We start from the raw sequence: 12,863 nt of genomic DNA, 5'->3' as shown, positions 1-12,863 counted from the left end.
TGTGTTTTCATTGTTATTTGTCTCTAGGAATTTTTTGATTTCCTCTTTGATTTGTTCAGTGATCTCTTGGTTATTTAGTAATGTATTGTTTAGCCTCCATGTGTTTGTTTTTTACATTTTTTTCCCTGTAATTTATTTCTAATCTCATAGCGTTGTGGTCAGAAAAGACACTTGGTATGATTTCAATTTTCTTAAATTTACTGAGGCTTGATTTGTGCCCCAAGACGTGATCTATCCTGGAGAATGTTCCATGTGCACTTGAGAAGAAAGTGTAATCTGCTGTTTTCTGATGGAATGTCCTATAAACATCAATTAAATCTATCTGGTCTGTTGTCTCATTTAAAGCTTGTGTTTCCTTATTAATTTTCTGTCTGGATGATCTGTCCATTGGTGTGAGGCAATAAAGTCCCCCATTATTATTGTGTTACTCTCGATTTCCTCTGTTATAGTTCTTAGCCATTGCCTTATTTATTGAGGTGCTCCTCTGTTGGGTTCATATATATTTATAATTGTTCTATCTTCTTGGATTGATCCCTTGATCATTATGTAGTGTCCTTCCTTGTCTCTTGTAACATTCTTTATTTTAAAGTCATTTTATCTGATATGAGTATAGCTACTCCAGCTTTCTTTTGATTTCCATTTGCATGGAATATCTTTTTCCATCCCCTCACTTTCAGTCTGTATGTGTCCCGAGGTCTGAAGTGGGTCTCTTGTAGACAGCATATATGGGTCTTGTTTTTGTATCCATTTGGCAAGCCTGTGTCTTTTGGTTGGAGTATGTAATCCATTCACATTTAAGGTAATTATCGATATGTATGTTCCTCTTACCATTTTCTTAATTGCTCTGGTTTGTTTTTGTAGGTCTTTTTCTTCTCTTGTGTTTCCCACTTTGAGAAGTTCCTCTAGCATTTGTTGTAGAGCTGATTTGGAGGTGCTGAATTCTCTTAGCTTTTGCTTGTCTGTAAAACTTCTGATTTCTCCATCGAACCTGATTGAGATCCTTGCTGGGTAGAGTAATCTTGGTTGTAGGTTCTTCCCTTTCATCACTTTAAATATATCATGCCACTCCCTTCTGGCTTGTTGAGTTTCTGGTAAGAAGTCAGCTGTTAACCTTATGGGAGTTCCTTTGTACATTATTTGTCATTTTTCCCTTGTTGCTTTTAATAATTTTTCTTTGTCTTTAATTTTTGTCAATTTGATTACTACATGTCTCAGCATGTTTCTCCTTGGGTTTATCCTGCCTGGGACTCTGTGTTCCTGGACTTGGTTTACTGTTTCCTCTCCCATGTTAGGTTAAGTTTTCGACTATAATCTCTTCAAATATTTTTTCCGGTCCTTTCTTTTTTCTCCTCTGGGACCCCTATAATGCGAACGTTGTTGCATTTAATGTTGTCCCAGAGGTCTCTTAGGTTGTCATTTCTTTTCATTCTTTTTCTTTATTCTGTTCCACAGCAGTGAATTCCACTATTCTGTCTTCCAGGTCCCTTATCCATTCTTCTATTCTGCTATTGATTCCTTCTAGTGTATTTTTCATTTCAGTTATTGTATTGTTCTTCTCTGTTTATTTGTTCTTTAATTCTTCTAGGTCTTTGTTAAACATTTCTTGCATCTTCTTGATCTTTGTCTCCATTCTTTTTCCGAGATCCTGGATCATTTTCACTATCATTATTCTGAATTCTTTTTCTGGAAGGTTGCCTATGTCCACTTGGTTTAGTTGTTTTTCTGGGGTTTTATCTTGTTCCTTCATCTGGTACATAGTCCTCTGCCTTTTCATTTTGTCTGTCTTTCTGTGAATGTGGTTTTCGTTCTACAGGCTGCAGGATTGTAGTTCTTCTTGCTTCTGCTGTCAGCTCTCTGGTAGATGAGGCTATCTAAGAGGCTTGTACAAGCTTCCTAATGGGAGGGACTGGTGATGGGTAGAGCTGGATGTTACTCTGGTGGGCAGAGCTCAGTAAAACTTTAATCCGCTTGTGTGCTGATGGGTGGGGCTGAGTTCCCTCCCTGTTGGTTGTTTGGGCCGAGACAACCCAGCACTGGAGCCTACGGCCTCTTTGGTGGGGCTAATGGTGGACTCTTTGGTGGACTCCAAGGAGTACTTCCCAGAACTTCTGCTGCCAGTGTCCTTGTCCCTGCAGTGAGCCACAGCCAGCCCCTGCCTCTGCAGGAGACCCTCCAACATGCAGGTAGGTCTGGTTCAGTTTCCTATGGAGTCACTGCTCCTTCCCTTGGGTCCTGATGTGCACACTGCTTTGTGTGTGCCCTCCAAGAATGGAGTCTCTGTTTCCCCCAGTCCTTTCAAAGTCCTGCAATCAAACCTCGCTAGTCTTGAAAGTCTGATTCTCTGGGAATTCCTCCTCCTGTTGCCGGACCCCCAGGTTGACGTGGGGCTCAGAACCTTCACTCCAGTGGGTGGACTTCTGTGGTATAATTGATCTCCCATTTGTGAGTCACCCACCCAGCGGTTACGGGAGTTGATTTTATCGTGATTGCGCCCCTCCTACCTTCTTATTGTGGCTTCTCCTTTGTCTTTGCTTATGGGATATCTTTTTTGGTGAGTTCCAGTGTCTTCCTGTCAGTGATTGTTCAGCATTTAATTGTGATTCTGGTGTTCTTCCAAGAGGGAGTGAGCACACGTCCTACTCTGCCATCTTCAAGATGATCATATGGTTTTTATAATTCAATTTGTTGAAGAATTTTTTGATTTGCAGATGTTGAAAAATCCTTGCATCCCTGGGGTAAAATCCCACTTGATCATGGTATATGATCCTCTTAATGTATTGTTGGGTTCGGTTTGCTAGTATTTTGTTGAGGATTTTTGTGTCTATGTTTAACAGTGATATTGGCCTGTAACTTTCTTTTTTTGTGGTATCTTTGTCTGGTTTTCCTATCAGAGTGGTGGGGCCTCACAATGAATTTAGGAGTGTTCGTTCCTCTGCAATTGTTTTGGAATAGTTTCAGAAAGATAGGTGTTAACTCTTCTCTAAATGTTTGATAGAATTCGTCTGTGAAGCCATCTGGTTCTGGACTTTTGCTTGTTGGGAGTTTTTTAATCACAGTTTCAATTTCAGTACTTGTGATTGATGTGTTCATATTTTCTGTTTCTTCCTGGGTCAGTCTTGGGAGATTGTACCTTTCTAAGAATTTGCCTATTTCTTCTAAGTTTTCCATTTTATTGGCATATAGTTATTCGTAGTAGTCTCTTATGATCCTTTGTATTTCTCTGTTGTCTGTTGCAACTTCTTTTTCATTTCTAATTTCATTGATTTGAGCCCTCTCCCTTTTTTTCTTGATGAGTCTAGCTAAAGTTTTATCAATTTTGTTTATCTTTTCTAAGAACCAGCTTTTAGTTTCATTGATCTTTTCTATTGTTTTCTTTGTCTTTCATTTACTTCTGCTCTGATCTTTATGATTTATTTCATTCCACTAACTTTGGGTTTTGTTCTTCTTTCTCTAGTGCTTTAGGTATAAAGTTAGGTTGTTTGAGATTTTTCTTGTTTCCTGAGGTAAGATTGTACTGCTATAAACTTCCCTCTTAGAACTGCTTTTTCTGCCTCCCCTAGGTTTTGGATCATCGTGCTTTCATTTTCATTTTTCTCTAGGTATTTTTTTATTTCCCCTTTGATTTCTTCAGTGATCCACTGGTCGTTTAATAGCATACTGTTTAGCCTCCACGTGTTTGTGTTTTTACCATTTTCTTCCTGTAGAGTTCTAACCTCAGTGTTGTGGTTGGAAAAGATGCTTGATATTATTTCAGTTTTCTTAAATTTACCGAGGGTTGCTTTGTGGCCCAGCATGTGATCAATCCTGGAGAATGTTCCATGTGCACTTGAGAAAAATGTGTATTCTTCTGTTTTTGGATGGATTGCTCTATAAATATCAAGTAAGTCCACCTGGTCTAATGTATCATTTAAGGCCTATGTTTCTTCATTGATTTTGTCTGGATGATCTGTCCATTGATGAAAATGGGGTGTTAAAGTCCCCCACTCTTCTATGTTACTGTCAGTTTCTCCTCTCATGGCTCTTAGTATTTGCCTTATATATTGAGGTGCTCCTTTTGTGTATCTAGGTGCTCAAATATATAGTTGCATATATATTTATAATTGTTTTATCTTCTTGGATTGATCCCTTGATCATTATGTAGTTTCTTTGTCTCTTATAACAGTCTTTATTTTAAAGTCTATTTTGTCTGATATGAGTATTGCTCCTCCAGCTTTCTTTTGATTTACATTTACATGAAATACCTTATTCCATCCCCTCACTTTCAGTCTGCATGTGTCTCTAGGTCTGAAGTGGGTCTCTTACACACAGCATATATACAGGTCTTGTTTTTGTATCCATTCAGCCAGTCTGTGTACTTCGGTTGGAGCATTTAATCCATTTACATTTAAGGTAATCCTTTTAATAAATTTATTTATTTTTTATTTTTGGCTATGTTGGGTCTTTGTTGCTGTGCTCAGGCTTTCTCTAGCTGTGGCGAGTGGGGGCTACTCTTCATCGCGGTACGCGGGCTTCTCATTGCGGTGGCTTCTCTTGTGGAGCACAGGCTCTAGGCGCACGGGCTTCAGTAGTTGTAGCACGTAGACTCTGTAGTTGTGGCTCGCAGGCTCTAGAGCACAGGCTCAGTAGTTGTGGCACACAGGCTTAGCTGCTCCATGGCATGTGGGATCTTCCTGGACCAGGGTTCGAACTCGTGTCCCCTGCATTGGCAGGCGGATTCTTAACCACTTCGCCACCAGGGAAGTCCTATGGTAATTATTGATATGTATGTTCTTATTGCCATTTTGTTAATTGTTCTGGATTCGTTTTGTAGGTCTTTTTTCTTTCCTTTCCTCTTGTTCTCTTGTGATTTGATGACTAACATTAGTGTTGTTTTTGGATTCCTTTTTCTTTTGTGTATCTATTGTAGATTTTCAGTTTGCGGTTACCATGAGGTTTTGATATAACAGTCTATATATAAACAAGATTGTTTTAAGTTGCTGGTCTTTTAATTTCAAATGCATTTCCAATATCCTGCATTTGTACTCACCTTTTCTCATGATTGCTGGTTTCGATATCATATTTGTGTGTGGGTGATTTCCTACCTTTACTGTATGTTCACCTTTTCCAGTCAGCTTTTCCATTCATAATTTTCTTGTTTCTAGTTGTGGCCTTTTCTTTTCTGCCTAGAGAAGCTGCAAAGCTGGTCTGGTGGTGCTGAATTCTCTTAGCTTTTGCTCGTTTGTAAAACTTTTGATTTCTCTATTGAATCTGAATGAGAGCCTTGCTGGGTAGAGTATTCTTGGTTGTAGGTTCTTCCCTTTCTTCACTTTAAATACATCATGCCACTCCCTTCTGGCCTGCAGAGTTTCTGCTGAGAAATCAGCTGATAACCTTATGGGAATTCCCTCATGTGTCATTTGTTGTTTTTCTCTTGTTGCTTTTAGTATTTTTTCTTTGTCTTTAATTTTTGTCAGTTTAATTACTGTGTGTCTTGGCATGTTCCTCCTTGTATTTATCCTGCCTGGGACTCTGTGCTTCCTGGACTTGGGTGACTGTTTCTTTCCCATGTTAGGGAATTTTTCAGCTATTATCTCTTCAGATATTTTCTCAGGTCCTCTCTCTCTCTCCTTCTGGGACTCCTATAACGTGAATGTTGTTGCATTTAATGTTGTCCCAGAGGTATCCTAGACTGTCCTCTTTTCTTTTCATTCTTTTTTCCTTATTCTGTTCCATGGCAGTGATTCCCACCATTCTTCCAGCTCACTTATCCGTTCTTCTGCCTTAGTTATTCTGCTATTGATTCCTTGTAGTGTATTTTTTATTTCAGTTATGTATTCATGTCTTTTTTTTTTTTTTTTACTTTTATGAGGATTGCCTTCCTCACCTTTTAACAGATTTTTTCTTTATTTAATTTACTAATTTATTTATTTTTGGCTGTGTTGGGTCGTTTCTGTGCGAAGGCTTTCTCTAGCTGCGGCAAGCGGGGCCACTCTTCATTGTGGTGCGTGGGCCTCTCACTATCACGGCCTCTCTTGTTGTGGAGCACAGGCTCCAGACGCGCAGGCTCAGTAGTTGTGGCTCATGGGCCTAGTTGCTCTGCGGTATGTGGGATCTTCCCAGACCAGGGCTCGAACCCGTGTCCCCTGCATTGGCAGGCAGACTCTCAACCACTGCGCCACCAGGGAAGCCCTGTCTGCTTATTCTTTAGTTCTTCTAGGTCTTTGTTACAAACATTTCTTGTTATCTTCTAGATCTGTGCTTCCATTCTTTTTCCGAGATCTTGGATCATCTTTACTGTCATTACTCTGAATTCTTTTTCAGGTGGATTGCCTATCTACTTCATTCAGTTGTTCTTCTGGGGTTTTATCTTGTTTCTTCATCTGGGACACATTCCTCTGCCTTTTCGTTTTGTATTAACTTTTTGTGATTGCAGTTGAGCTGGGTCTTGTCCCTCTGGTGGGCAGGGCCATGTCAAGGGGTATGTTTAGCAGGTAGCTGTATGCTCAGGAAGACTTTAAGCACCCTGTCTGTTGATGGGTGTGGCTGTGTTTCTGCCCTGTTCGGCCTGAGGTCCCAGCACTGGAGCCTGAAGGCTGTTGTGGGACCAGGTCTTGGTGAGAAAATAGCAGCCTCCAGCAGGGCTCACGCCAATGAGCACTCCCCAGAACTACTGCCACCATTGTCTTTGTCTCCACAATGAGCCACAGCTGCCCCCTGCCTCCACAGGAGAGCCTCCAATACCAGCAAGTAGGTCTTGTCTAGGCTCTTAGGAGGTCACTGCTTTTTTCCCTGGGTCCTGATGCACATGAGACGTTGTGTGCACCCTCCAAGAGTGGAGTTTCTGTTTCCCCTAGTCCTGTGAAATTCCTGTGCTCACACCCCACTGGCCTTCAAAGCCAGATTCTCTTGGGGCTCCTCCTCCTGTTGCCAGACCCCCAGGTTGGGGAGCCTGACGTGAGGCTCAGAACTTTCACTCCTGTGGGAGAACTTCTGTGATATAATTATTTTCTAGTTTGTGGGTTGCCTACCCAGCAGGTATGGGATTTGATTTTATCACAGTTATGCCCCTCCTACTGTCTTATTGTGGCTTCTTCTTTGTCTTTGGTTGTAGGATACCTTGTTTGGTCAGTTCCAGCATTTTTTTGCGGTTAAGTTCATTCTTTTGCATGTAGCTTCCCGGTACCATTTATTGAAGAGACTGTCCTTTCCCCATTGCATACTTATAGCTCTGTCGTAAATTAATTAACCATATATGTATGGATTTATTTCCAGAGTCTATTCTGTTACATTTATCTGTGTGTCTGTTTGTATGCCAGTACCATACTGCTTTGATTGCTAAAGTTTGTAATATAGTTGGAAATGTACACACTAGGAGTTCCCTCTTACTGTGTGCCACAGGCTCTAGAAATGGCTTGCAAAAAGTTAAGTTTGAAATCAAGCTGTCCAATCCTATCTTTTTATGGCAGCTCCAACAGAAAGTCCTGCCTAAGGTCTGTTAGCAGTCAAGTTTGGGTCCCTGTTGGCCCAACCTGAATGCTTCACAAGCAGCTTCTTGCACTCAGTGGAAGCCAAACCACTCCTCCCCACTGTCACCCGCCTCCCGCAGGCCAGTACATGCTTGCTAGGGGATTTCCCCCAGCTTTAGGGTACACCCTGTGAGGAGAAGTAAGGGGTCTGGCTTTTCATCCAGGCTTGGAATGTGTGAAGGAGTGAGCTGTGGAGGGCAGATCTTGGTTCACTGTGGACCCACAAGACAAGGTGGAACCAGTTTAAACTGTTGCTGGGTTGGGATTTTGGTGTGTTAGTGGCAAGTCCTTCCTGGTCTGTAAATAAGGCTGACGGGACGCTACAATGCATTGCAAAGGAGGGCCTTTGGGAGCCCCCAAAGGTGATTTTCAGAGAAAAGCAGAGAAGGACTTTCTGATATGACTTGAGTGATCAGAATTAGGAGGCAAGGACAGTAAATTCTGTGATACTACTTATCACCTTCTGAGGTAGCCCAGAAGTGCAGATCTCTTCCTGTTGCAGTGAATTAGGTAGGGGCTCCAAAATGCAGAGGAGGCAAAATAAGGAATCACCTTGGTTCACCAAGGCTTCACCACCCAAGCCCTGGCAGGGGGTGGGGGCAGGGGACCCCTGGAACCATCCCTGCAGGCAGAGTCCTTTTCTCAGAACAGAAGGAAGCCTAGTGCCCAGCTACCTCAGGACGCCCTTTCTATTGCAGGGATCCTTTGACTTCGTGCGTGGCTTCTTCCCCCCTCCACTGCCTGGCTCCTTCCTCCCTCCTTCCTCCTACCAGGCCAAGCCTGCTTCTGCCTTGTGGCTGTGGCCGACCTTTCCCCAGCTTGGCTCGAGGTGCCAGGGCACTGACTTCCCTACCAGTTCTCAGCTTGGAAAACCTCACCCTTGCTGTTGCCAGGATTTCCTAATGCGACCCAGGTGACCCTGCTATCTCTAGGCAAATATTTGCGTTTGTAGTATTTTGGTCATTGACCTGCTGGCAGTGCCCCTGTCCCACCACCTGCCCTTTCCCCCTAGTGACCCGGCATCTGTGCACTGTCTGAGGCCACGGGGTCCTGAGGAGCAGACACTGGCAGAGTGGAGGCAGGGCCAAGAAGAGAGCCACTGTGGACAAGCTACCCTTTGGGCCTACTGTGGCAGGGGATGCAGAGGCTGCACTGGCCCTGAAGGAGCCTTTGAGCCCCTAGGGAGGAAGATGCACACTGGTGACTGAGAGGCAAGGACATGGCTTCCAGTTCCAGTGGCCCCGGTGTGGGACCAGCCTGTGAGAGCCAGTGGTCCCCAACAGGCCTGGGTGGACTGTCTGGAGACCGTGGGCCAGCCAGGCTGTCAGTGCGGTGCAGCACCTTGCACCCCTGCCTCGGGCAGCCAGAAAGCAGCACCTCTAAACCCCAAAGTTTTCATCTAGTCTAGTGATAGGTGGGGGAAGATGGTGTCTCTGGACTTGATTTCTACAATAACCTTACCTGTGTGGTGAGGACTCTTATATTTAAAAGAAAAGCACAGCTGATTCAAATTGATGGTGTAAACAAATCCAGTGGTTTAATCCTGAAAAAAATCCTAAACCTGCTATTTGAAGTGAAGTCCTAGCAGCTCTGCTGGCCCCCCTGCAAAGTGGTGGTGTCGGATGGCGGAAAGGAGGAGGTGGCAGCTGAAGCAGGGGGGGTAGTGGGGCTATGGCTAGAGTTGCCCCAGCACTCAGCCAGTCCTTCATCTGGGCCTGAGGAATTTGGGGCCCCTGGCCAAGTACTAACTAACTACTTGGTTAGTAGTTAGTAACATTGACTAACTACTAACATTGACTACTTTTGCCCATTTCTACCAAGTACAGAAGGCTCTGGGAATGGAGTCATGGGGCAGGACAGGCACAGTGGAACTCTGGGGATCAGAGCTACTGGCCTCTGCCGTTGAAGCTGTAAAGTGAAGAGGGTAATTAATGCCTGTTCTCTTTGGGCTGCTGTCAGAAAAAGAATGGATAGAAAGGGCTTTGAAAAATGCAGAGAACTATACAAATGTCAGTTACTCATGGAATCAAAGGCCTTGTACCCCAGCACACAGCAGGTGCTCACAGAAGTGTCTATTTTTTGACTGACCACTGAATCCAAGGTGACCTAAGGAGGGCTTCTTAAATTGTCTGCTTCAAGGCTCTCATCTTACAAATTAGGAAACTAAGGTTCAGAGAGAGTCAAGTTTGTATCTGTTCTTCAGGGAAGACTTAGCAGTTAAGGCTGGGTTTTGTGATCACAGTTCTGGAGAGGTCTTTGAGCCTCTTTCCTCTGTGGTGAGATTTCATGTCGTCCTGTCCCAGAGCCAGGGGAGAGAGTTAGTTTCTAGAGGTGCCTTCTGTCCCTTGATCCCTTCAGACCTCCCAGTCAGCAGGCAACCTGGGAGGCTGTGCAAGGGAATTGAAGTGTTCCGGGAAGGCAACATCTGTTTAAAGGTGTAATTGTTGGTGCCTGAGGAGCTGAAGACTAGGGGTGGGGTTGGAATAGAAAAGGGGCCCAGGTTATGTATTGGTGGGTGAGATAAAGCCTGTAACGTGGAGGAAGAAATTCAGAAGGGAGATGGAGATAGTGTAGATAAACATGCAGAGATGTCCATTTATTCAGTAAACATTTAATAACTATTGAGCGCCTGATAGGTGCTAGGCACTGGGTTACCACAAACAGGCTAAGCTTATGCTCTCAAGAAACTTAGTGTCAGGTGGCTTTCTGGGCAGAAATGGGGAAGGCACTGGAGTCTGTGCCCCTGGGGCTGAGCAAGTGACTCCTCTTCCTCTCCCTTTCACCCTGGATGCCTGTCCTGCAGCCCATGGAAAGGTAAACCCACCTTTGCCTCCTGTGAGGAATGCAGGATTGGGCAATCCCTTGGCAGTGGGCAGGTCTTGCCTCAGCTGATGCAACTGTGGTCTTGCGTGTACACAGATGACCTGCCTGGCAGGCCTTCCTGCAGGAGGAGGAGTCGGGCCACAGCTTCAGGAAGTAGAAGAGTGTCGTCATAAGCAGCTTCCCCAGCTATAGATGCCAGGGGAAGTCTGGCTGAGCAGCTGAACTTGAGTAGGGAACCCCCCAGCCTCTCTAGCTGGGGGCTCATGGCCTCAGGTAAAATCTAGCTCAGTGGTCAGCTTATCCATTTGGAAGCCAAATAAAAAATAATGAAATCTAAGACATGACACCATAAAACTCCTTGAAGAGAACATAGGCAAAACATTTTCTGACATAAGTTGTGGCGATATTTTCTTGGATCAGTCTCCCAAGGCAAAAGAAATAAAAGCAAAAATAAACAAATAGGACCTAATCAAACTTAAAAGCTTTTGCACAGCAAAGGAACCCATCAACAAAACGAAAAGACAACCTGCTACGGAATGGGAGAATATATTTGTAATGCAACCAACAAGGGCTTAATTTCCGGAAGATACAGACAGCTCATACAACTCAATATCAAAAAAAAAAAAAAATCAAAAAATGGTCAGAAGACCTAAATAGACATTTCTCCAAAGACATACAGATGGCCAACAGGCACATCCAAAGATGCTCAACACTGCTAATTATTAGAGAAATGTAAATCATAACCACAATGAGGGGACTTCCCTTGTCCCCTCACAATTCCAAGCAATGAGGTGGCTCAGTGGTTAAGAACCCACCTGCCAATGCAGGGGACACGGGTTCGATCCCTGGTCCGGGAAGATCCCACATGCCGCAGAGTGACTAAGCCCGTGCGCCACAACTACTGATCAGCCCACAGGCCTAGAGCCCATGCTCCACAACAAGAGAAGCCACTGCAATGAGAAGCCCGTGCACCACAATGAAGAGTAGCCCCCGCTCGCCGCAACTAGAGAAAGCCCGCATGCAGCAACGAAGACCCAACGCAGCCAAAAATAAATTAAAAAAAAAAAAAACCACAATGAGGTATCACCTCACACTGGTCAGAATGGCTGTCATCTAAAAGTCTACAAATAATAAATGCTGGAGAGGGTGTAGAGAAAAGGGAACGTTCCTGCACTGTTGGTGGGAATGTAAATTGGTGCAGCCACTATGGAAAACTGTGGAGGTTCCTCAGAAAACTAAAAATAGAGCTACCATGTGATCCAGCAATCCCACTCCTAAGCATATATCCAGAAATGATAAAAATTCTAATTTGAAAAGAAAGATACATGCAGTGTTCTTTAGCAGCACTAGTGTGCTGTTCTTTAACATCCCAGTTTTCATAGCAGCACTCTGCAATAGCCAAGACATGGAAACAACCCAAATGCCTATCAACAGACAATTTGTTTAAGAAGATGTGGTATACACACACACACACACAATATGGAATGTTAACCTGCCATAATAAAGAAATATTGCCTTTGCTGGATTGACCTAGAGAATATCATACTAAGTGAAGTAAGTCAGAAAAAGATAAATATTATGTGATATCACTTATATATGGAACCTAAAAAATAATACAAATGAATCTATATACAAAACATAAATAGATCCACAAACGTAGAAAACAAAGTTCTGGTTACCAAAGGGGAATGGGGGGGTGATAAATTAGGGGTACGGGATTTACAGATACTATATAAAATAGATAAGCAACAAGGATTTACTGTATAACAGAGGGAACGATATTCCCAACAACAATATTATAATCACCTATAATGGAAAATTTTCCCAACAATATTGTAATCACCTATAATGGAAAATAATCTGAAAAAATATATATAAAACTAAATCACTTTGTTGTTCATCTGAAACTAACCCAATATTGTAAATCAACTCTACTTCAATTTAAAAAAATCAACAACAGAATCTGTTAACCGGGCTTGTCTCTTTCAGTAACCTTGCGGGCAATATCATCAATGAGGTAGTCCTGAACCTGCTTAAGGCTGGGTGGTCCCGGGAAGAAATTGGGATGGAGCACTTGGAGCCCCAACTCCAGGCTGGGATTGTGGAAGCCACAGGTAAGTGACTCCCAGCCTCTGTTGAGAGGGGAGGAGGAGGGTGATGCGTGTGTACTAGAAGGTGTACTCATGAGATAGGGCATTCAGGATCACAGAGGATGCGTCATATAATCATCTCGTTGTCAACTTCAGATAGGCACTAGAAAAGTGCCAAGAAAGCTGAAGTCCTTTTCTGAAAGTCCTTTGTAAGGGAGTAGTTGGCCGTGGCCATACAGGCAGTGGTCTATGGAGTATGCAGACCCTGAGGAAGAAAGTCTCACTGTGAGAGCCTCAGTGGCTCAGCCTCCAGTTGGATAGGTAGGGTCACTCCACCTTCTGCTTTCTGCCATCCAATGAAACCATAACCTGGCAGGCATAGCCCCTCTCCCCCTCTCACACATCCAGTTAATCATGGCCCTGTTTCCCTAAAGGAAGACACAGT

The 12,863-nt window shown here is 43.6% G+C and overlaps 1 protein-coding gene across 2 annotated transcripts in view; it reads left to right on the top strand.

The window, feature by feature from the left end:
• The window catches only part of TOR3A (torsin family 3 member A), a 43,774-nt gene that overhangs the window by 27,581 nt on the left and 3,330 nt on the right, over window positions 1-12,863 (top strand). For both annotated transcript variants that reach the window (XM_033428170.2, XM_004269800.4), the window contains one exon: window positions 12,318-12,442. In XM_033428170.2, the coding sequence (XP_033284061.1) occupies window positions 12,318-12,442 (125 nt within the window). The remainder of the gene's footprint in view (window positions 1-12,317; window positions 12,443-12,863) is intronic.

The sequence above is a fragment of the Orcinus orca genome, chromosome 1 (genome assembly GCF_937001465.1).
Source record: "Orcinus orca chromosome 1, mOrcOrc1.1, whole genome shotgun sequence".
NCBI lineage: Eukaryota > Metazoa > Chordata > Mammalia > Artiodactyla > Delphinidae > Orcinus > Orcinus orca.
The sequence above is the reverse complement of the archived record's forward strand: the minus strand, read 5'-3'. Positions and strand labels throughout refer to the sequence as shown.